The sequence below is a fragment of the Erinaceus europaeus genome, chromosome 4 (assembly GCF_950295315.1).
Source record: "Erinaceus europaeus chromosome 4, mEriEur2.1, whole genome shotgun sequence".
NCBI classification, from domain to species: Eukaryota; Metazoa; Chordata; class Mammalia; order Eulipotyphla; family Erinaceidae; genus Erinaceus; species Erinaceus europaeus.
This window is the reverse complement of record NC_080165.1, coordinates 26,288,997-26,313,632: the sequence shown is the minus strand read 5'-3', so window position 1 is coordinate 26,313,632 and position 24,636 is coordinate 26,288,997. Positions and strand designations below refer to the sequence as shown.

At 50.3% G+C, this 24,636-nt stretch overlaps 1 protein-coding gene across 4 annotated transcripts in view; it reads left to right on the top strand.

Moving 5' to 3' along the window:
- PACSIN2 (protein kinase C and casein kinase substrate in neurons 2) overlaps positions 1-22,461 on the top strand; it is a 121,993-nt gene extending 99,532 nt beyond the window's left edge. For 3 of the 4 annotated variants that reach the window (XM_060189093.1, XM_007523446.3, XM_060189092.1), the window contains 8 exons: positions 239-474; positions 6,823-6,978; positions 8,515-8,690; positions 11,820-11,940; positions 14,377-14,498; positions 17,587-17,709; positions 18,225-18,421; positions 20,838-22,461. In XM_060189093.1, the coding sequence (XP_060045076.1) occupies positions 239-474; positions 6,823-6,978; positions 8,515-8,690; positions 11,820-11,940; positions 14,377-14,498; positions 17,587-17,709; positions 18,225-18,421; positions 20,838-20,950 (1,244 nt within the window). In that variant the 3' untranslated portion in view covers positions 20,951-22,461. The remainder of the gene's footprint in view (positions 1-238; positions 475-6,822; positions 6,979-8,514; positions 8,691-11,819; positions 11,941-14,376; positions 14,499-17,586; positions 17,710-18,224; positions 18,422-20,837) is intronic. The other variant, XM_016188310.2, reaches the window with a different exon arrangement.
- Positions 22,462-24,636: the final 2,175 nt, after the last annotated feature.

The following is a 24,636-nucleotide window of genomic DNA, read 5'->3' as shown; positions in this document are numbered from 1 at the left end:
GTTTCCCTAACAAAAGAATGTCGAGCAAGTCCAGCTTCAGTTCCTTATTCTTTTTTTTTTAATCCCAGAACTGAAAAAGGAACAGTCACTGAGAGAAAGATATCTGACGCAACCCAAAGGAAATCTCCTAGCCAGGCAGCTAGGCCCTGGACCGCAAACCCCGACAGTGAGAGGTTGAAGGCAGGGTCCCTGTCTGGGGCCCGCCAGGCCTGACATCTCCCATTCTCTCCTGTGCCAGGCCCGCAGTATGGTACGGTGGAGAGGGCCTGGATGGCCTTCATGTCCGAGGCCGAGCGGGTGAGTGATCTGCACCTGGAGGTGAAGGCCTCACTGATGAACGAGGACTTTGAGAAGATCAAGAACTGGCAGAAGGAGGCCTTTCACAAGCAGATGATGGGTGGCTTTAAGGAAACCAAAGAAGCCGAGGATGGCTTTCGAAAGGCGCAGAAGCCCTGGGCCAAGAAGCTGAAGGAGGTGTGTCCCTCTTATGGTTTGCTTCCTTCCTGACTTGCCCTGAACCCCCGGCCTCGACGGTCCTCCCCATCAGCAGCACCCCTGCTGTACCCCAGGGGCCCCTGCTGACCACTTCAGACACTGGATGTTGCAGCCTGTAGGAAAGGACCACCTCTCGGGCCAGAACCCATGTTCCTAACATGCATTCGAGTTGGGGACCGTGCTTGACGTGCATTCATTAAAATCAGTCCTCAGCTGCCCGTTTTGCAGTCATGGAAACAGAGCCAGAACCACATACTAGTGGTAAAGTTCAGAACTGAAATTCTTCTCTAATGAGGCGCTGGGGAAGGAACTTAGGTCCTGGTGCGTGTATGATGCTGCTGAGAGATGGCCCAGGCCCAGGCTTTCATTCTTCATTTGTTGAGAGAGGAAGAAACAGCACCACCTCACCGTCCATGGAGTTCCCTAGTGCCATCCGTAGTGCTCCCATGCCTCGAACCCAGGGCCTCATGTGCTCTTGTAGTGAGCTGTCTCCCAACTCAAGTCTGCACTCTTAACCGCTACTAGTACTTTCTCCCAACCTCAGGGAATTAATCTACTACAGTTAGAAAGGTTGTTTTGGGTGACTAGAGAAATGGCTCCGCTGGCAGAGCCTTCAACCTGCATGCTCAAGGCTCCTGGCTCTATCTCTTGCACCACTTGTACCAGAGTGGTGCTCTGCCTCGTGTATCTTTCTCATGTGAAACTCGCTGTATTATTATTATTATTATTATTATAGTATATTATTTATATTACCATCAGGGTTCTTGCTGGGGTTCAGTGCCTGCACTATGAATCTGCCACTCCTGATGGCCACTTTTTCTATATTTTTTCTTTCTATTTTTATTTGACAGGACAGAGAGAAATTGAGAGAAGGATAGAAAGTGAGAAAGGGGGGCCGGGCGGTAGCGCAGCAGATTAAGCTCAGGTGGCGCAAAGCGCAAGGACCGGCGTAAGGATCCCAGTTCAAGTCCCTGGCTCCCCACCTGCAACAAGGTCACTTCACAGGTGGTGAAGCAGGTCTGCAGGTGTCTGTCTTTCTTTCTTTCTTTCTTTCTTTCTTTCTTTCTTTCTTTCTTTCTTTCTTTTTTATTTAAGAAAGGATAAATTAACAAAACCATAGGGTAGAAGGGGTACAACTCCACACAATTCCCACCACCCAATCTCCATATCCCATCCCCTCCCCTGATAGCTTTCCCATTCTCCATCCCTCTGGGAGCATGGACCCAGGGTCATTGTGGGTTGCAGAAGGTGGAAGGTCTGGCTTCTGTAATTGCTTCCCCGCTGAACATGGACGTTGACTGGTCGGTCCATACTCCTAGTCTGCCTCTCTCTTTCCCTAGTAGGGTGGGTCTCTGGGGAAGCAGAGCTCCAGGACACATTGGTGGGGTCTTCAGTCCAGGGAAGCCTGGCCGGCATCCTGATGGCATCTGGAACCTGGTGGCTGAGAAGAGAGTTAACATACAAAGTCAAACAAATTGTTGAGCAATCATGGACCCAAAGCTTGGAATAGTGGAGAGGAAGTGTGTGTGTGTGTGGGGGGGGGGGGCGGGGTACTCACTGCAAACTCTAGTGTACTTCTGCTTTCAGGTATGTATTTGGCACTTGTTTATGGATATATGTGAACATATGCTCTCTCTCACAGAACCTGGTGTATATCTAGGTTTTGGGACTTTGTTAGAAAGTGATCCACCTGGGATGGAATTAGAGTATACTATGAAAGGAAAGGTCTCACCCGAGTAATGAAGCTGAAGGGTTGTCATTCCACACGTGAAGTCTCTGGACACAGTCTGAGCTGAAGCATGTTGAGGTGGCAATCGTTGCGTTGATTAGGTTGCGATCGGCATATGCAATATTATTTTATATGGATTGGGAGAGGCATGCGGGAAAGTGGGCCCTATCCTAAGGTTCCAGGACTGGGAAAAATATAGGCTCTCTAGTGGAGATGTGAGGTTCCTACTGTCTTGGGGTTCAAAAAGACAATGGATAGTTAATGTTATCATCACATTATTTGGTAATTGGGTTAACTTTGAAAAGTCCTTTTGTTAGGGTTTGCTGTATAGTACCCAGTATCTTGTAATTAGCTGTGCCACTGGTTGCCTCTGATCTACTTGGTCTAGGTTTTTGAGAGAGTCCGCATATCAAATACACAGCCTATATATTAAGAAGACTCAGTCTGTGTTTTAAAAACTTCGAGACATACAATTAATTTTTCCCCTCTCATATTAATTAACTAGTGATGTATATGACTACACTTTACTAGGAGTGTACATAAACACCATTCCCACCACCAAAGGACTGTGTCCCATCCCACCCACCTACCCCCACCCCCCACCGGCCCAGGAAGCCGCATGTCTACCCCTCACCACAGGGTTTTTACTTTGGTGCCCTGGTGTCTGTCTGTCTCTCCCCCTCTCTGTCTTCTACTCCTCCTTCCATTTCTCTCTGTCCTATCTGGCAACAACAACATCAGTAATAACAATAATAATCACCACAACGATTTTAAAAAAAAAAAAGGGCAACAAAAATAAGTAAATAAAATATAACTTAAAAAAAAAAGAAAGGGGGTCGGGTGATAGCGCAGCGGGTTAAGTGCACATGGCACAAAGCACAAGGACCTGCATAAGGATCCCGGTTCAAGCCCCCGGCTCCCCACCTACAGGGGAGTCACTTCACAGGCGGTGAAGCAGGTCTGCAAGGGTCTGTCTTTCTCTCCCCCTCTCTGTCTTCCCCTCCTCTCTCCATTTCTCTCTGTCCTATCCAACAACAGCAACATCGATGGCAACAATAACAATAATGACAACAACAAGGGGAACAAAATGGGAAAAATGGCATCCAAGAGCAGTGGATTCGTGGTGCAGGCACCGAGCCCAGCAACAACCCTGGAAGCAAAAAAATAAAAAAAGGAAGGAAGACAGTGGTCCAGGAAGTGGTACAGTGGGTAAATCATTGGACTCTCAAGCATGAGGTCCTAAGTTTGATCCCTGGCAGTACGTGACCAGAGTGATATCTGGTTCTTTCTCTCTCCTTTCTCATAAATAAATAAAATCTGGGAGTCGGGTGGTAGCACAGTGGGTTAATAAGTACACGTGGCGCAAAGTGCAAGGACCAGAGTAAAGATCCCGGTTCAAGCTCCCGGCTCCCCACCTGCAGGGGAGTCGCTTCACAGGCGGTGAAGCAGGTCTGCAGGTGTCTATCTTTCTCTCCTCCTCTCTGTCTTCCCCTCCTCTCTCCATTTCTCTCTGTCCTATCCAACAACGATGACATCGATAACAACAATAATAACTACAATAAAACAACAAGGGCAACAAAAGGGAATAAATAAAATCTTTAAATAAATAAATAAAATCTTAAAAGAAAGAAAGACACCTGCAGACCTGCTTCACTGCTTGTGAAGTGTTCCCCCCCTGCAGGTGGGGAGTGGGAACTCAAGCCCAGATGCCTGCACTATAAATCCAGTGCTCCTGAAGGCTATTTTTCCCCTTTTTTTGGTTGCCCTTATTGTTTATTGTTGTTATTATTTATTGTTGTTGTCGTTGCTGTCATTATTGTAAGATAGGACAGAGAGGAGGGGAAGACAGAGAAGGGGAGAGAAAGACAGACCACTGCAGACCTGCTTCACTGCTTGTGAAGTGACACTCCCCCCCCCCGCCCCTGCAAGTGGGAAGCCAGGGGCTCGAACTGGGATCCTTACGCTGATCCTTAACGCTTAACCCGCTGCACTACTGCCCGACCACCAGAAATGAGATATTTTTAAAAATTCCTTTGAGCAGGTATAAAGTATCAAAACTTTTTCTTTCTCTTATACATATGGGTTTTCTCTTAAATTTACACGTCACACTGACTTTTTTTTTTTAAGTAGGAACCAAAGTCACTGAATCTTACCCAGCTGTGGCTAGCTGACGACTTGTCCTGTGTGCCCCACCCCACAGCCTAACCAGGTCTTTCACTCCTCATGACTAGACGTTTAGTCTCATGCCCTGTACCTTACTTTTCTCAGGAGCTGCACCGCTCTCCTCCTTCACAGAATCCCCTGGAATCACTCTGTCTTTGGGTTATAATGTCTGGCAGTAGTGCACTGGGTTGAGTACACACATTACCATGTGCAGAGACCTGGGTTCAGACCCCTGCTCCCCACCTGTTGGGGGAGGCTTCATGAGCAGTAAAGCAAGGATACAGACACCTCTCTCTCTCCCTCTCCCTCTCCCTCTCTCCCTCTCTGTCTCCTCCTCCCACTCAAATTTTAAAAAAGAAGGGGGAGGAGGACAGGTGGTGGCACATCAGCTTGAGTTCACACATTGCCATGCCTGAGGATCCAGGTTCAAACCCCTAGTCCCCACCTGCAGGGAGGAAGTTTTACAAGTGGTAAAACAAAACCCGTATGTACAAGAAAAAGGTCTCTCTCTCCCCCTCTCTTCCTCCTTCCTTCCCCTTTCTTCTTAATTTTCCTTTGTCCTATCAAGAAAAAAAGTAAAGTTAAAAACAGAAAGAAAGACCACCAGGAGCGGTGGATTTGTTGTACAAGCACTAATCCCTAGCAATAACCCTTGTGGCAATAAAATAAAATAATGGTGGTGATGATGATGATGATATCAGTTCCCTTCTTTTATGTCATTAGCCACACCTCTTTTCTGTCCTTGCCCTATTTGTAAAGAAATTATTTCCCTGCATGAGGCCATGTTTATAAATTTATTTTCCTTCTCTCGAAGGAAATCTCTAACTTCGAAGAGATCTCAGGACGTTTCTGTTGAGTGTATATATATATCTGTATCTAGATTCATGTGTGTATCTACCATACGTGTATAAAATACCCATTAAAACATGGAAACTATGACTAGGCCTACCTTCAAACATCTTCCCCTCTTGTTAGTTTTTCTTCCTTACTAATTTCCTTTTTTTTTTTTTCTTAATCTTTTTTTTTCCTTTCTACTTTATTTTTATTTGACAGGACAGAGGGAAATTGAAAAGGAAAGGGGGATCAACATACCTGGTGGGAACCGCATCCTTACACTTTGCGCAGTTAACTGAGTGAGCCGCCACCTGCAACCTCCCCCAACCCCGTTTTCTTGTGCTTTCCATCTTTGTCTTTGTGTTTGTTTCGGCCTCCAGGGTCATTGCTGGGCTCGGTGCCTGCACCACGAATCCACCGCTCCTGGAGGCCATTTTTTCCCCTTTTCGTTGCCCTGGTTGTTTTATCATTGTTGTGGTTGTTATGATTGGTGTTGCTGTTGTTGGATAGGACAGAGAGAATTCAAGAGAGGAAGGGAGACAGGGAGAGAAAGACAGACACCTGCAGACCTGCTTCACCACCTGTGAAGCGACTCCCCTGCTGGTGGGGAGCCGGGAGTTAAAACTGGGATCCTTACGGGGGTCATTGTGCTTCGTGCCACGTGCGCTTAACCCACTGTGCTACCACCCAACTCCCTTTTTTTTTTAAGTTGTTGTTATTGATGTCATCGTTGGTAGATAGGACAGAGAGAAATGGAGAGAGGAAGAGAAGACATAGGGGGGTTGAAAGAGAGACACCTGCAGACCTGCTTCACCGCCTGTGAAGTGACTCCCCTGCAGGTGGGGAGCCGGGGGCTCAAACTGGGATCCTTACATCCGTCCTTGCACTTTGCACCACGTGCGCTTAACGCGCTGTGCTGTTGCCCAACTCTCCCCCCCTTTTTTTAATTGGATAGGAGAGATAAATTGAGAGAAAAGAGAGAGAGAAAGATAGATACTTGCAAATCTGCTTCACTGCTTGTGAAGAGACCCCCCCACCGCAGGTGGGAGGCCAGGGGCTCAAACTGGGATGCCCTTAGTCCTGTGTGTGCTTAACCCCGTGCGCTGCCATCCTACCCTATCTGCTTTGTATCTTTGTATCCTCTACTCTCAGTAGCCACACCTCCGTCACATTTTTGCTTCTTGTCATCTTGGGTGGCTTTCTGTAGCCCTGCTGTGTACAGTTCTTCCCGCCCAGCCCTACGTGCTCCTGGCTTTCTTCCTGGCTTTCTTCCTTGCTTTCTTTCCTTAGCACATCTTGCCTCTGAGTGTACAACTTAACTATTTCTTGTAGTTACTCTCCTAACCAGACTGTCAGCTCCAGGAGAACCCATGTTCTTCAGTGCTGTTCCTCCGGTGTCTAGAGCAGTGCCTGGCATGAAGCAGCCGCCTGTTAGGACTTGTCGAATGAACTCCCTGTTGAAGCTTTCCAGAATTTACAGTTCTGTACCTGATTTTCCCCTCTCCCTTTGATAGTGCAAGCTCTCCCCAGGCCTGTGTAGCCTCTGGAAAGGAGCTTGAATTTTTAGGCATGTGATACTCCAGAACTCATTTTCCCCGCAGGTAGAAGCAGCTAAGAAAGCCTACCATGCAGCATGCAAAGAGGAGAAGCTGGCAATATCGCGAGAAACTAATAGCAAAGCCGACCCATCCCTCAACCCTGAACAGCTTAAGAAGTTGCAAGACAAAGTAGAAAAGTGCAAACAAGATGTCCTTAAGGTAAACCATCTATTCCTTTTGCACGTTGAATGCATAAAAGGTGCCCATTTCCTCTCTGGCACATGGTGTCTGCGCAGCTGCTGGTGGGTGAACACCTGTCAGTGGGCACATTCCTGCCCTCTGTTGACACGACAAGCACCTTGCCTTACCGTGGCCCACTGTGTGCACCTCTGGCTTCAGGACAGAGCAGGGATGGGGGAGGTTGGGTGTGTGGATGGTTCCTGTGCTTAGGGAACGAGGAGGAGTGAGGTGTGGCTCAGCCCCTACAGGACATAGAGATGTGTCAACCCAGGGGATCTGATGTAGGAGCTTCCACAGCTTGTAAGAGAGAAGTCACCAGTGGTCTTGAAAGTCAGGCAAAGCAAGGAGCTTGGAGGACAAGGAAAGCACTGAAAGGAGGTTCTAGGATCTGGGGAAGGGAAGGCAGAAGTATGAAGGACCGGGACAGTTTAGAACGATGCTCTCACTGTGAGTGGAGGGAGTCCCCGGTGTGGGTGGAGGCTGGAGGCTGGGCTTGATTCCTCAGACCCCAGGAAAAGGTTCTCTCTGCCAGGGTTTGAGCATCCCCAGCACACACCAGTGCTGTGGGTTATCCATCTTCCCCAACTGCCCCACGCCCCGGGCAAGGTGCTAGCTCAGTAGTCCCCAAATATGTAGCTGTGGGTCCAAACACCCAGATGCTCTGTGGCTTCAGAGCAACATAGAGAAACCACTTCTCAACACATATTATGCCTCCTCCCCCCGGAGCCTTTGGGTGCCCAGTGTCAGTGAGATGCTCCACAGCACCTGTTTGTGCTCAGTACAGGCCCCAAAACTCAGACTCTGGCTTTTGGAGTCTGGAGAGGAGCAAGGAACTGTCCACAAGGAAGACAGCAGTGATGGCAGTGGCCTTGTGGGGAGGGAGGGCTGTTCTCCCCCATACTTCTGGCCACATCTGACCTCATACTGACCACACTTGATAGACGGTCTTTCAGGAGCAGAGGTGGGCAGAAACTCAGGGGGAACAGGAGAGGTAGATCAGGACCCTCTTTGGATACTGAGTCACAGCTCTTGATTGCTTATTTGTATAAATCTACCCAAAGTGGGAGTCGGGCGGTAGCGCAGCGACTTAAGCATAGGTGGCACAAAGCGCAAGGACCAGCGTAAGGATCCTGGTTCGAGCCCCTGGCTCTCCTCCTGCAGGGGAGTCGCTTCACAGGCGGTGAAGCAGGTCTGCTGATATCTATCTTTCTCTCCCTTCTCTGTCTTCCTCTCCTCTCTCCATTTCTCTCTGTTATATCTAACAACAACGATAACAATAATAACTGCAACAATAAAACTACAAGGTCAATAAAAGGAAATAAATAAATAAATATTTGGAAAAAAATCTACTCAAAGTGACTGGCTTAATGTCATCTACTAAGTAAGTCTAGATGCCGGTGAGTTCAGATGTGACTGGAAAGGACAAAGTCTGGGTGAGGAACGGGGAGTTGACCCAAGTGAACCAGTCAAGTGGAAACCGATCTCCCTCCACCTTGTGTCTGGATTTTCATGTAGACCAAAGACAAGTATGAGAAGTCCCTGAAGGAGCTTGACCAGACCACCCCTCAGTACATGGAGAACATGGAGCAGGTATTTGAGCAGTGCCAGCAGTTTGAGGAGAAGCGGCTACGCTTTTTCCGGGAAGTTCTGCTGGAGGTTCAGAAGCACCTGGACCTGTCCAATGTGTCCAAGTAAGTTCCCTGTCTGCAGTAAACCTTGTCACAGTGAAGCCGGTGGGGAGTTGCTTTTGAGTCACACTCAGTTGGGTGGCAATGTGTCGGCTGGTTCTCTGCGTGTCTGTAGCCCGGAAGCCCAGGGAGAGCCCTTCTGCTGAGCCCGCCTGCAGCTGTGTGCTCAGCCTGTACCAGTGAGTCACTGGCCTGAGCTGGAGGTCCTCTTGGCACATGGTGAGACCAGGTGGCAGGACTTTACTGGATCCAGGAGAAAGGGGGAACCACCGTTCTGGGACCGAAACTCAGATGGGCCACAATCAGCACTTTAAAAATCAGTCTGGAAGCCCATTCAAGTACGTCCTGGGCTGGTGCGCCCACATGGTCTCGTTTTGAGATGCTTTGTGAAGTCCTTCCCACTCAGAGGTGCTGCAGTAATCCTGGGCTCTCTGACAGCACAGGCCCTCAGAGACGAGGTCTGAATCAGGACTCTGAAGCCATAGTAATCTGCGCTGTCCTCATCTTTGAGTCTGTAGTGCCTTCCTCGGGGCGGAGGCCTGGGCTGTGCTCACAGGCATCCATCATCCCTATAACAGCTGTGACAAGTGAGTCATAGGTCAAGCCCTGTAGGCAGCAGGAAACCACATTGTCATTGTTCCCTTTTATATAAGAAACCAGAGTAGCACTTACTGTGCAGCCACCATGCCACCACTTAATTAATCTTCATGACAGTCTTTCTTATAAAGTCGGTGGGCTCTATTTCCTTCTTACTGATGAGGAAATCAAGGCTGGGGCAGTTAAGTTATTGGGGCTGTGTGAAGGGCCTCTGTGCAAGGCTCCCATGGTGCCAGCACTCATCCTCAGTGGCCTTGTTTTGCCGGCATGCCACCCTGGGAAATGTCCTCGGCTGCTATAACAAGTACAAAAAGCCAGTGGCTTAAAACAATAGAAATAGCAGCCCAGGCAGTGGTGCAGTGGGTAAATGATGGACTCTCAAGCATGAGGTCTGATCTCAAGCCATGCATGTACCAGGGGAATGTTCTGGTTCTCCTCCTCCCACAAATACATACATACATACATACATACATACATACATACATACATACATACATACACATCGACCTTCTGGAGGCCAGAAGTCCAGATTCAGGTTGTGGCCCAAGTCAAGTTCCCACTGACAGTTCTAAGGGAACAGTCTTCCTGGCCTACTCCAGTTCCTAGAGCTTACTGTCAAATCCCTGGTATTCTGACTTATACATACCCATTTCTTCTTGTCTCGTGGCCATTTTCTTTTTTTTTTTTAATTTTTTTTTTTGTATTTATTTATTCCCTTTTGTTGTCCTTGTTTCATTGTTAAAGTTATCATTGATGTCACTGTTGTTGGATAGGACAGAGAGAACTGGAGAGAGGAAGGGAAGACAGGGAGAGAAAGATAGACCTGCTTCACTGCCTGTGAAGCAACTTCCCTACAGGTGGGGCTCGTGGCCATTTTCTATGTATCTTCACATTTTCTTTGCTCCAAATATATCTGTCTTGTGCCCAGATTTCTTCCTTTTTTACTCCCGCCAAAAAGGGGGGTCCTTAAAAAAACGCATGGAACTGAAAGTTGATTATGCTTAGTGAAGTAGGTAAGGACTTGGAGCAGGATGGTCTCACTCACTCATGTAATATAGATAATCGGAACACATGAACTTGAAAAAGAAAGAAACTAGCAGTAGTCAGGCCTGGGGAGATAGCCTATGGTTATACAAAAGACTTCAGACCTGAGGCTCTGAAGTCCTGGGTTCAGTCCCCAACACCACCATAAGCCAGAGCTGAGCAGTGTTCTGGTGATAGAGCAAGAGGGGGCAGCTCACACAAGCTCTCTCTAAGATTCTGTGAGAACTATGGTGGTTAGCAGGGGAAAGTGGAGGATACAGAATGATGGTGTAATATAGAACCAGACCCCTTGTAAACAGTCCTATAGACCATTAAGTCACAAATGATTCTTTTTAATTTTAAAGATTTGTTATGATGAGAGAGAAAGACCCCAACCAGAGCACCGCTCAGCTCTGGCCTATGGTGGTGCTGGGGATTGAACCCAGGGACCTCTGAGCCTCAGGTATGAGAGTTTTTTAAATTACCACTATGCTATCTCCCCAACTCCCCCCCCCCAATTTTTAAGTGTTCTTAGATCAGGGTCTAGCCTACTGGCTTCATTTTAGCTCAGTTACCTCTAAAAAAAAATTTTTAAAAAAGTCACATTCTGAAGTTCTCTGCCTTAGGCCCTTAGCAAATGTTTTCTGGAAGACACAACTGAGATGGTATTATATACCCTCAGTAAAGGAGGACTGAGACCCAGAGAGGGCAAGTGCACAGAGATTAGAAGGGTGGGGCTGAGTGGTGGTGCACCTGGTTGAGCACATGTCACAGTGTACAAGGGACCCAGGTTTGAGCCCCTAGTCCCCACCTGCAGGAGGAAAGCTTTGCAAGTGGTGAAGCAGGGATGCAGGTCTCGATCTCTCTCCCTCTATCTCCCCTCCTCCTCTCAATTTCTGGCTGTCTCTATCCAATAAATAAATAAAGACAATTTTTAAAAGAGATTAGAAGGGGAGATAGCAGAACCTACAGTGAGATCTACTCCTGTCTGACATGTTCAGCTCCTAAGAAACTGAACTGGTTTGAACTGCGTGGCAGACGACGTTCCCCACCCAGTTGGCAGATGCCTTGTCAGGACACTCAAAGCCTCTGCACATCTGAGTACAAACCTTCAAGTTCTTCTGGAGGACATGAAGGAACAAAACTTGCCTGACTGAACCTGGACCCTGTTAACTAGGACACACAGACTGGTGGTGCCTTTTGCATTATCTGTCATAGACCATAACTACTTACCGCCACCTGGTTTGGGTTAAGGCTGATTTGTTGAAAGCTGCAGCTGTGATGTCCACGCCATGGTGGTTGTCCCTCTTCTCTGCACCTCATAGCCAGATGCTTATCCAGCTGAGATGTCTGTGAAATCAACTAAGTGTGGCTGCAGATAGCCTGCTGTGGTCTGGCACTGGGCTAGAATGAGTACTGGCTACCCTGCCTTCCTCAAGAGTCGCCTCGTCACCTCTCTCTCTCATTCTCTCTCTCAATCTCTCTCTCTCTGTCTCACTTGCTCTCTCTCAGCTACAAAGGCATTTACCGAGACCTGGAGCAGAGCATCAAAGCTGCCGACGCTGTGGAGGACCTGCGGTGGTTCAGGGCCAACCATGGGCCGGGCATGTCCATGAACTGGCCACAGTTTGAGGTGAGTGGAGACTCCCCTGTGAACCCATTGGCCTGGGAGGGGCTCAGAGCCATGCGGTCTCTCTGGATCTAATTCGGACTCGGCGTTAGCTTGTTCAGTAGGCAGCTTTTGCACTCAGATACGCTGAAAACCAAGTTCATATTTAGAGTCTGGGTGGGCTTCAGGCATTATAGAAGTGCCGTAGGAAGCCCCCAGTGAAGGTCAGTTGTGTTCTTCCTCTTTAAGAACTTTAATGGTGGGAGCTGGGCAGAGGTGCACTTAGAGCACACACACTGCAATGTTTAAGGACCTGGGTTCAAGCCCCTGGTCCTTACCTGCAGGGGAAGCTTCATGAGTGATGAAGCAGTGCTTCAGGTTTCAGTTTCTCTCCATCTCTCCCTCCCTTCCCTTTCAATTTATCCGTCTCTATCCAAAAACAGATAAATAAAAATATTTTCTAAAGAAAGAACTTTAATAGTAAAAAAAAAAAAAAAAAAAAAAAAAAGCACTTTGACAGTCAGTTGTTGATCATCAGCTCTCTCTTTGCGGGAGAGGGGAGTCACAGGAGCCTGCTCCTTGCCCCACCCTACAGAAAGGGGGAGAGCGAGCAGTCAAGGGCACACTAGCCCAACACTTCTCTGGTTTGGCATGAGAGGAGAGTGTGACCTCAGTGTGCGGTTCTTCTCACCTGCATACAAGGCTCTTCTCATCTCAGACAATATATACAGTGTTTTTGATTCAGAAAAACCTGCCAGACTATCTCCCTGAGGTAGGGTGTCCTGGACAGAGACCACAAGTGGCCCTTCTCTCTGTGATCCCTCAGACTGGGAATCAGCCCCTGCATGTGGTTCCCACACTGTGGTTGTTACAGGCTCATGCATGACTTGCTCTAATGAAATCATTTGTTTTTTATTTTCCATGCCACAAGGATGAAGTAAGTTTCTATTTTATGGCTAACATAATGGATTTCAAAACTGATGTCTGTCTGTCTGTCTGTCTGTCTCTCTCTGTCCCCCCCACCCCACCCCCCGCCCTCTCTCTCTCCTCATCTTGTGTGGTTCTGTCCGGTCAGGAGCAGTGGTAGCAGCTTAGCCCACGCTTCTGTTGTCTGAGTAGTTAACACCTGGCCTTCCTTTGACACAGTTAACCTAGTGGTGGTCACATCAACCTCTGAAAGCCACGCAGTTGAGACTGATTTCACTAGTGCACTAAAGTTCCAGTTGAATCATTACCTTGGGAAGATACTTCATAAACAAATAGGTGACTTGTGTCTGTAGTCAGGAGCCTAGCTCTCCCACCACCTCCATGTGGACAAGTCATTTCTTTTTTTCTGGGCCTTGGTTTTTACATTCAACCTATTGATAGATTAGACTTGATTTTCTGAGATGGTTTCTAGCCTTGAAATTATAGAAGCTGGGGTCAGAGGGAGGGTCCAGGTCCTGGAACACCACGGCAGAGGAGGCCCTACTGGGGGCTGAATGGAAATGGGGAAAACTGAGAGATGTTACACATGTACAGACTATTGTATTTTACTGTTGACTGTAAACCATTAACCCCCCAATAAAGACATGTTTTAAAAAATGTAGAAGCACAGGCAGGCAAAGCTGTGGACTCATGCACACCGAGTGTTGATTCAGTTAAAGTCGTTTCATTAATGGGCGGAGAGTTCAGGTGCTTTTCTAGAAAGTCAAGGCAGAATCCCCTTCCTTCTATTTCCCCCGTACAGTGTTTCCCATGAAGTTCACGAAAGTTTGCTTATATGTTGGGAACATGGTTACTCTTTGGGGAGATGCACACTTTGCTCTTTAGCTCCCCAGTTTTTTGCTCAGAAGTAAAAGGAGGTGTTCCAAAGTAAGGAATGCCAAGAAGACCTCCACCCCTCAGTCCTCGGGGACCTGAGTGCTCAGCCCCATGCTAAGCCCCTGAGCTTCTTTGCACCCCAGGGTTTTACTTCCCCCACTGCAGGCTCAGTCAGGTCCCCACAACCAGCTCTCTCACCCTTGCTGGGAATCAAAGGCTCTTTCGTGCATAAACTGGAAGCAGGTAGGGTCGGTCCCCTCTGCTGGTTACTCTGGAGGGCACAGAAAACCCGGGCAGCAGGCTGCCTGGGCTCAGCACAGGATACCCGAGACAGGCCCAGCCCTCTCGCCGTCCAGTGTTTGCAGGCTGGCAGAGTCTCCTCCTGAAGGTCCCTCTCCTGCAAGCCTTGCAGGTTGAGCTCCACAGGCTGGAGAAGCCTGGAGCCACTCTCCAGAGCTCCCCTGAGGCTTCCCCACCCTGCACAGTGGGTGTTGGGAGGCCAAGGTCTGCTGGGAAACTGAACAGAGAGCAAAGGCAGAGAGGCTTAGGACCACTAGCCCAAGGGCAGGGGACTGGTTCACCTGCCCAGATTTTAGATTGACATAGCCACCAATTAATGAGCTTTCCAATTTCTGTCCCTCTTTGCCCATTTCTCAGGAGTGGTCTGCAGACTTAAATCGAACTCTCAGCAGGAGAGAGAAGAAAAAGGCTGCTGATGGCGTCACCCTGACTGGCATCAACCAGACCGGTGACCAGACTCTGCAGAACAAGCCCAGCAGGTGGGTGTAGGACAGCCTAGATCCCATGGGGGAAGCCTCCGGGCCTTCTGCCAGATGCTGACACTCTTCGTACTGGAAGATACCCCAACAGGGCCTGGCAGCGAACCCCAGGAACACCTTCCTAGATAGTACCTGGGCACCAGAGCTCTGCTGGGCAGTGAGCCAAGGGCCTCCTTGGGGAGGATCATCTGTCCACCTGGAGCTGGAGCTGCGGAAAGATCTAGAGGGTGTCTTTGCCACGCACGTGCTCCAGCCCTCAAATGAGGGGAGGAACTTGTGCTGAGTGCTGGTCATTACGTGTCCCCAGCGGTGTGCATCACAGGTGGCGGTTACTATTGGCTGCGTCCTTCCCATGATTCGGTTCCTGCTTGTCCCCCTGCGCCATGTGCAGACCCCTGCTTTGTGGAGGGGGCAGGACAGCAAACACCCTTTCCAAGCCATAGCCTTGCCATTGGCTGTCCCTGACCTCATTGGTTGCTGAAGCTGAGTTGGACTAGAAGAGGTGGCAGTGAGGCCATTAGAACCTTTTAAGTATGCTCTGGACAAGGCCTTTCTCCAGGGCCTCTCATGGGCCTCAGATTTCCCCACAGACAGGTGTTGGTGCCAGGCCCCCTCAGAGCTGTGGCTGCAGGGCTGAGGCCTCCACCAGCTGGGTGATCTCCTTCCCAGGATGGGTCAGCTCAAGTTCTGCAAGTCTTTCTGTAGCCCCAGCGTTGAAGTCCTACCTCGGCTTCCTGAGCAGACATGACCCGTCATTCAGCTGCTGGGCCATCACCTGGGTTCAGGCCAGCACCTGTGTGACTGAGGGTGGGGGGAAGAGACACCACCCTCAGGAAGGGGTGGGTGTTTTAGGGAGTAAGGGTTTGGCTGGTCAGGGCCTCTTAACAAATGTAGCTGCCTAGCACCAGCCCTCAGAAAATCAGCTGGAGGGAGTCGGGCGGTAGCGCAGTGGTTTAAGCGCATGTGGCACAAAGCGCAAGGACCAGAATAAGGATCCCGGTTCAAGCTCCTGGCTCCCCACCTGCAGGGGAGTCACTTCACAAACAGTGAAGCAGGTCAGCAGGTGTCTTTCTCTCCCCCTCTCTGTCTTCCCCGCCTCTCTCCATTTCTCTCTGTCCTATCCAATAACAATGACATCAATAACAACAATAATAACTACAACAATAAAACAACAAGGGCAACAAAAGGGAATAAATAAATATAAAAAATTTTTTTTTAAGTTTAAAAAAAAAAAGCTGGAGAATGTGTCAAGATGTGGTGGGGAAGAGAGCTGGTGGTGTGACATGTGGCTCAGATGTAGACATTGAGCAGACTCGGATCCATTCCCTCTGGATACCCAGTGGGCATCGTGTTGCCTCCTTTCCTTAGCTCCACCAAGCTGCCCATTTGTACTTTGAGCATCCACCCTACACAGCCTCCACTTGGCCACAGAGGTGCTGCGTGTTAGTCCAGGTCGTCAGCTCAGCTTTCCATGGTGGGGCATAGGGCCTTCAGATCTGCCTGCCTTCCTTTCTTTTTAAAATTTTATTTATTTGTTGGATAGAGACAAAAATTGAAAGGAGAGGAGAGACACCTGTCCTTTTTTTAAAGAGATTTTATGTATTAATTTATTAATAAAAAAGATAAGAGGGGGAGTCAGGCGGTAGCACAGCGGATTAAGTGCACCTGGCTTAAAGTGCAAGGATCCTGGTTCAAGCCCCCGGCTCCCCACCTGCAGGGGAGTTGCTTCACAGGTGGTGAAGCAGGTCTGCAGGTGTCTATCATTCTCTCCCCTCTCTGTCTTCCCCTCCTCTCTCCATTTCTCTCTGTCCTATCCAACAACAACGACATCAAGAACAACAACAATAGTAACTACAACAACAATTAAAAAAACAAGGGCAACAGAAAGGGAAAATAAATATTCTTTTAAACGTTTTAGAAAAAAAAAAGAGGAGAGAGAGAGAGAGAAAAAAAAAGATATCACTCTGGTACATGTGTTGCCTGGGACTGAACTCAGGATCCCAGGCTTAAAAGTCCAATGCTGAGTGGGGGTAGATAGCATAATGGTTATGCAAAGAGACTCTCATGCCTGAGGCTCGATAGTCCCAGGTTCAGTCCCTCGCAGCACCTTAAGCCTAGAGCTGAGCAGTGCTCTGGTAAATAAAATAAATAAAATAAAATAACTTTTTTTTTTAAGTCCACTGTACCAACTCCTGGACTGAGAAAAAGAGACACCTATAGCCTTGCTTCACCACGCATGAAGCTTTCCCCTGCAGATAGGGACTGGGGGCTTGAACCTGGGTCCTTGCACACAGTAATGTGTGGGCTACCAGGTATGCTACCGCCTGGCCTCCCCATGGGGCTGCCTTATTTCTTTATGGTCTTGTTCTGTGCTTGGCACTGGCAGTGGCTGTGTCTCATTATCCCTGCTGTTGGCCCTCAGACTGAATTTGGGTCAGCCTTCTCTCTAGTCCCCCCCTGGGCCTGGCACACAGTAGGCATTTAATTGAGTTGTGTGGATGGGTTCTCTCTAGAGTACAAAGTTAATTTTCTTTCTCCTGAGAAAGTGCTGTTCATCAGACTAGCACTGATTTTGGAAGCTCACCCTCAGGAGAGCCAAGCAAGTGATTACTGGAACCCTAGTAGCCAGAGGTGGGGCTACGCCATGGTGTGGGGTATGGAGAGCGCCAGGAGCCCTGTCCTGCTCTCCTGAGTGGGCCCCACATGTCCTAGGCTGTCACCTGCCCAGGCCGAGCACCACCACCCTCTGGCCTGTCAGTGACTCCCAGGTAAGGGATGGTGGAGTAGCCCATGAACTTCAGAGTCAGCCTGTCTTTGTCCCAGGACTCCTGCTAAGAGTTTGCATCCAGATGCAGGGAGAGAAGATGGAAACCATGTTTTCTCGTGGATGCTTTCAGGGCGTTTGACAGCCAAGTGCATTGACAGCATTTTGCTAAAATGCACTGGCATTTTGTGACTCCCAGCCTGTAGGAAGCCATGTTTGCCCCTTTGCATCTTGGTCTTGTGATCCTGCAGCTGGCTGTGGGATAGGCCCACAAAAGCAGGCCACTAAGCTGAGGTCCCCTGAAAGCTGTCTCTCTCCCCATAGTGACCTTAGTATCCCGAGCAACCCCGCACGGTCAGCGCAGTCACTGTCCAGCTACAACCCCTTTGAGGACGAGGACGACACAGGGAGCATCGTCAGTGAGAAGGAAGACATTAAGGCCAAAAAGTTGGTGAACACACGTTACCTTCTGGTCTTCACCTTGCTTGCTCTCTCGTCTCTCTCCTCTCTCTCTCGGCCCAAGGTCTCACCCCTTTGACACTCAAAGCCAAGCATGAGGCCTGCAGGAGCTGGCTGGCTGCCGCTGGTGGACTATCTCTTGCTTCTCTCTTTCTCAGCGGGGAGGGCACCAGCTAACAATCTGTGGTTGCTTTTTCTCTGTCCTGTTAACCCTCGTCAAGGCCCCAGCACTACCACCACCACCGGAAGACAGGCCAGTGGCCCTGCTGAAGCAGTCCAGGCCGGCCTCTGTGGGACACAGGTGTGGGCAACCTCTCCACCCTCCCTGTCTCTGCCCCCGCAGGAGTCTGACTGGCTGTGAGGCTGAGGGCTGTGCTCCTGATGGAGGAGTCCTTGGCTCCGGGGCTTCCGTGGCCTCCACTGTGGGGGCCAAGGCTCTAGGCAGGGCCTCATGCCTCTGGCAGCCCCATGCTCAGGGTCCCGGGTATCCCCCTTTCTTGCAGTGTGAGCAGCTATGAGAAGACACAGAGCTACCCCACCGACTGGTCAGATGATGAGTCTAACAACCCGTTCTCCTCCACGGATGCCAACGGGGACTCAAATCCGTTCGATGAGGACGCCACATCAGGGATGGAAGTGCGGGTCCGGGCCCTTTATGACTATGAAGGGCAGGAGTGTGACGAGCTGAGCTTCAAGGCTGGTATGTGGGCTCCCCACTGACATCCCATGGCTCCATCTTAGAGCCAGCTTAAAGAGACTTAAGTAGCCAAGGGCCACAGCAGGCCCAAAGAGAGATGACTTCCCTCTCCAAAAGTTACTGGTTCTGTCACCACCCCTCCAAGTGGGATTTCTGGGCCAATACTTAACCGGGGTAGGCGGAAGTGTGCCCCTCACCTAGACTGCTCCTCTGGAAAAAGCCTGGCATCAGCTTCTGCCAGCTGCCCCCTGACTTTTAGAGGACACGGGAGAGGGCTGGGGTGCTGTGCCCTCGGGCCACCTGTGTTCAAGCCAGCCAGACGTCCCTACACACTTGACCGTGTTGGCTGCCAGTCACAGGCTGCTCCTGGGCGTTTGGAGAGGGTTTTATATGTGCCTTTAAATTTTTGTCCATGCTGCTGATATCTTTGGTTGAGGTTGTGTCTCCCCACTTTGTTGATTTTCAGTTTTTTAAAAGTTTTATTTGACTTTATGAGAGAGAGGGCGAACTCAGCACTGCTCCAGCACATGTGGTGCCAGGGATCAAACCTGAGGCTTCAGTAATGTGTCCTGTGCTCTACCCACTGAGCTACCTCCCCAGCTAGTTGTAATTTCTAATTTCTTCTCAGTGTCCCTGACTGGATTTAGAAACAGTTTTTTAGATTTAAAATGCTTTTTCCAGCTGTGAGTGAAAAGCAGAGTGATTGAGATGTTTCGAATTACCAACCCGTTAGCCTAAAAGCTCTTCATTTTGACTCTGCGTTGTTTTTCATTTTCCCTGACTCAGTCCCTGCTCAGTGCTGCATCCTTCTGTCCACAGTGCGTGTTGGTGCTCACCATGTCTCCGGGTCTCTGTGTCTGTGATCTTGACAAGTTGCCACGGTGCCAAGTGTCCACGGGCACTAGGGATGTGGCATTCTGTGAGAAGCACCAGGCACAGGGGAGGAGCTAGAGGTTCACCACTGGTGCCACTTACCCTGCAGCATCACTGATGTGACCACGTCAGACTCCCAGAGGACCGGGAGCTGGTGCTGACAGGTGGCCCTGTGCCCATCTGTCACAGTACAGGAGGAAGACCCTCTCCTGTGGAAGGCTCTGGTCTTGTGTTTACTGAGCACATAGTGTGTTGGGGAGTGGCCCAGGGTTCATCCTTATTCCAGAGCTCAGTCCAACCTCATAGTGTCCTGTCCACAGAGGGGTAAACCAGACCCCCAGGACAGGCCAGTTTGCCTAGGTTCCCTCAGTCCAAGACCAAGGGCTTTGGGATATGGACATAGCGTTTCTGGGGCACAGTAGTCTCAAGTGTTACCTCCACAGACATCTTCTTGATCTTGCTGCCACAGTGAGGGAAGCATTGCTCTAAGGCCTGGTTGCTAAGGAAAAACTGCAATGAGCCTAAAAAATGACCGGAACACTAGTGAGAACCACAAAGCTGCAAACTGAACAACAGACAAGGCCTGCCTGGACTGACACCTTTCACTGGCCCCTGGTAGCAGTATCACAGCCATCAGGCAGCTCCTCGGTTGGTCCTGTCTCTGTCCTGCTCTGCACACCCTGGACAGCACAGCAGGCCCACGAGCTCCCCCAGCACAGCCCTGCACACAGCCTTGCTCCATGTCCCCACTCATCTCCTTGAGGAGCCAGGGCTTGGTCCATCATTTCTCCTCTACCAAGGGGTTCCTTCTTGTTTGAATAACAACAACAAAAAAAGATAAACCAGACTGTGCTGATGCAAAGCGTAGGGAAGTCCCAGAGTCTGGTAGTCCCCATCTCAGTGCCAGGAGGGCTTCATTTCCTCCAGTCAGGACAATGCCCTGAGCTAGCTGCTGGGGAGAAAATCTGGTCCTGTCTCTCCTGCAGCCTGCAGTATACACACAGATGAAGTGAAGACATGCAGGCTGCTAGACACTGACAGCAAGAGCTGGTTGGAGCCAGAGCCAGAGGAGGCCAGCAGAGGGCCGTGAGAGTGGGGTCCAGGCTCTGTGACTGTGGTCCTGGGCTGGCCCAGGCAGGAAGGCACCAGCCAGCTATATGGTCTCTGGGGGCCATTGTGGTTAAGGGTGCTCTATGTGTCTTTAGTTTTCTAAAGGTCTGTGTGACCAAAAAGACAGCTTAAAATGTAGAATGGTAGAGAACTAGCCTGACACTTGGCAGTTAGAGATTCTGAGAACTGGGAGTGGGAGTTGGATGGGAAGGTGGGGGTAAAGTGATAGCTTAGTGGTGGAGCACAGGACTTGCATGTCTGAGACCCCCCCACCAACTTTCCATCTCCAGAACCTCATGTCCCAGAGCTGAGCAGTGCTCTGAATGCTATCTCTTAGCCATTAGTAAATCTTAGAGGAAAGAAAAGCAAAACTATGAGGATGACTCTCTGACCCATCTGTTCACCAAAACCAAAAAATGGTCATTTTGTCTTGCAGGGGACGAGCTGACCAAGATAGAGGATGAGGATGAGCAGGGTTGGTGCAAAGGGCGCTTAGACAGCGGGAAGATTGGCCTGTACCCAGCCAATTACGTGGAGGACATCCAGTGACGGACTGCGGACTGTGGGCTGGCTGGCAGAGGGATGGAGGCCACCATCCCAGGAGCCCCCTTAGCCATGGCCTAGGCAGTGGGAGCCTCCCCCCAACTGCATGGGCACCCACTCCTTTCCCTGCAAAAGATGATGGTTCCGTTGCTCTTGGCTTCCTGGTGTCTCTTGAAGGCAGGCGAGCTGGCCTTTCCACCTGGGACTCAGCACTCTGTCCGCAGCGCAGACGGAGGGAGCTGAGCACAGGAGATGCAGTACAACAGGCTCCCCGCCCCACTCGCCGTGTGCACTGGCTTATCATGGACCTATGTATCGACCTTGTCTTTCCTCTTCTCCAAGTCAATGGTGGGGGACACTGATTCTTGTCTCACTGATTCCTTTCTCTAACCAGCCCATCACTCACAACCTGATTGAACAAACGCACATGCTATGTCCCAAGTGAAGCTATTTAGGTTTTTAATTTAAAGGCTATGTACAGTTATATTTTTTTATATCTCCCTGTTCTTCCATCCATTGCTGCTTAAATTATGGCAGAGATCATTGCGCGCCCCCTCAAGGGAGCACTCGGTTTCTGAGCTGCATGGTGGGCTGCGTGGCACAGGGGCATCAGGAAGACGGGGGCACTGTGGCTGCGCTTCTGCCTGCTCTGCACATGTGAGGCCCAGGAGTGGGCCTCAGGAGTGGGCATGTCTGGTAGTCACAAAAGTCGCCATATTTAAAAGCTATTTTCACTCTGTTTATGCTTAAAGCCTTCCTCTTGCAAATTACCTATTTTATCAGTGATTCGGAAGGTTAAAGAAGACTAACTTTTCAAGTGGATGCATCTGTAGTCGAAGATGCTTTGTGTTAGATGTCATGTCTCATGTATATCTGTATATATTATTTGATATTCAGAGAATCTAAAGAGCTCGTCTACTGTTCTAACGAGATTTAATGCTTCTGACAGTGGGTTTCATTTTGTAAACTGCTTGAAGACCATGACCATGAGGCACGGGCCTGACAGGTGGGTGGGCGGTTGTCCCTGGCTTGGGACCCTGAGCTGGGGCCTTTGACGTGAAGCCTGCTGTAAGGATGCCTGTCCTCACCACCAGCGAGTCAGCTTCTAGGTAGCCCGAGTCCTCCCCGTAGCAGAGCACTGTACAAACTCCCGTGTCCTCCCAGCAGTTACATGTTCCATTTCTTCCACTTCTCATGAGCAGACAAGAGCTGGATCCCACCCTGCAGCCAGGGGTCTCTTCTGAGCACCCTTGGCCATGCTGGGCCAGAAGCTGCACCAGGGGAGCCCCGTGTGACTCGGTCACGTCACAGACCACACACGGATTTGGCGTTTGCTGTGAGCTAGCTCTTGTGTCTTGCTTGGAAGGTGGGCGTGCGTCCCTGTTTGTCGTGAAGACTTACCAGCATCAGTCCTCATTCCTTGGCTACAGATTTACCAAAAATTGTCAAGTGCTTTCAATTTAAGAGTTTCTTTAAATGTATAGTATTTTAGGAAAATCAATAAACAGTTGATCTCACGTGTGAGCGTCTCTGTGTCAGCATGTGCCTCAGTTCACTGGTATTGCAGGCTTTGGGGGGCGGACAGACTCCAGGACAGAACACTCTACCCAAAGGACCATGTCCCAGAGGCCTGTTGGGACAGGTCCTTGGGGCCCTCCAGACAGCCCTCCCTGTAAAAGCTGCCCCTGTGACCTGGACACCCCCCCCCCCTGCGTAGGAGGACCAGATGAGGGGTCACTCAGCATGTACTGGGCCCTGGGCTCTGTCCCTCAACTCTATTTACCACCAAGTCCTCACTGCCCTCACCCCCACTCCAGAACACTGCTCTGTTATCACCAGCCTCTGGTCCCCTGGATCCAGTCCCCCTTCCACAGCAAGGGTAGTCTCTTCAGTCCTCTGGTAATGGTAGGCCAGGTAAAGCTCTGACCAATGGCCCTACAGGAATCTGACTAAAGGTAAACACTGGCTCCCTTGGAACTGGCCTCACGGAAGCACCTTACCCACTAAACAGTACAAGGCCTCTCCCTGGCCTGGCCTGCCTTTTGCTGGGCAGCCTGGGAGTCTGGACTATGCCAAGGCACTGGGTACTACTTGGGGCTGGCCAGGAGGGACCACGGGCACATGAGGAAACAGGCCAAGTGAGGAGAGCATGACTTGTCTGTGGACTCGTGAGTGACGGGGAGCTGAGTTAGGCCTGAACCCCACAAGCCCTGCCTGTAGAGGACAGGCAGGTTCCCCCACTCTACCAGTTCCTAGTTTGAGTTCATTCAGCAATTCAGTTCATTTCTTGAGTTCCTACCACGTGCAAGACAGCAGTGCTAGGGCAGGCATGAAGAAGGGCCTAGGTTTGCCTCGGGGACTCGGAAAGCTCAGGGAGGTGCAAAGCATTCTGACATCAGGACTGTAACAGTCAGGGCCTCTGTGTCTGGGGGACTCTAGAGGTGAGTCTCTAGGTCTTAGGACGTTGGGCAAAAAAACCCTCCCGCCTGAACCCCCCAGGTCCTAAAGGGCAGAGTATCTGTGTCCTTGAGCGGTCTCTTCCTCCTAGTGGGACAGGAGTTGGGCTGCTGGGGAGACCTCCCAGCCCTCCCACCTGTGGGAGTCTCTCAGAACCAGTTTCCACAAAGTGGGGATAACCTCAGGGTGTATAGAGGCAGGGCCTTGCCCTGGAGACAGCCACCCTTGTCCTACCTTCTCACTTCAGGACAGCATCTACCCCCACCCCCCAGCTCTGCCCTAAGCTTCCCCCTGGCTGGGCAAGTCTAACCTTGCCTGGCACCCTCCCCAGACACCTGCAGCAGGTGCCCATTCTCTCCGAGTCCAGGTTTTCTGGTGGGAGGGAGAGCCGTGGTCTCCAGGACCTTTGATGTCTTCATACTGCCGCCTCTCCAGATTCAAAGGAGGTCTCGAAACTTTACATCAGGCTCAACCTGACGCTGTTGACTGGCTACGGAAGAAGGGCAAACGCTAGAAGAAGAAGTGGAACAGAGAAGGGGCAGGTCAGGATGGAAGTGACAACACAGTCCCTGGGTGGAGGGACTGGAGGTGTGACCCCACTGCCCCCTGGTGGACAGACCCAGGAGGGGCCAGACCTGCCCAGGCCTAGGGTTTAGACACAGGCATGGCCACAACTAAACACAGGGTCAGAGGAGCCACCCTCGAGAAACGGGCAGCTTCTCAAACCGCTGTCTGCAACCAACCTCAGCTTAACACTTGTCGCCTACATGCCAGCTTCTGTGCTAAGCACCTTCCCTGCCCAGAATCCTAGCATCACCCTTGCTGTGCATGAGCGCCAGTTCACAAAGGAGCAAACAAACCAGAGGTGAATGAATGCCTTGCCTCAGGGCCCACAGCAAATCAGGGGCAGAGCTGGGGGGTGAACGCTGGTGCCTAGCTGCAGGCTGGTGCTGTTATGGGAAGCTGCTGGTTCTCTAGCACCTGGAGGACGTGTTAGCACCCAGCTTGGTGGGCAGCACCCCAGTGGTTCCTGGTCACCAGGTTTGGGTAGCTAGCCAATCTCCAGTTTCCCTGCAGTTTCTTTGCCTTTAAAGCCACTGTCACTGGGTAGAGTTCTGGGCTAACATTCCTCCGTCAGCAGTTTAGAGACTTCGCTCCCTTGTCTTGTGGTTTGAGTGGATTAGGACCCATCTGCCTTTGTTGTTACTCTTGGTGTGAAGATGTGAGCTCAGGAT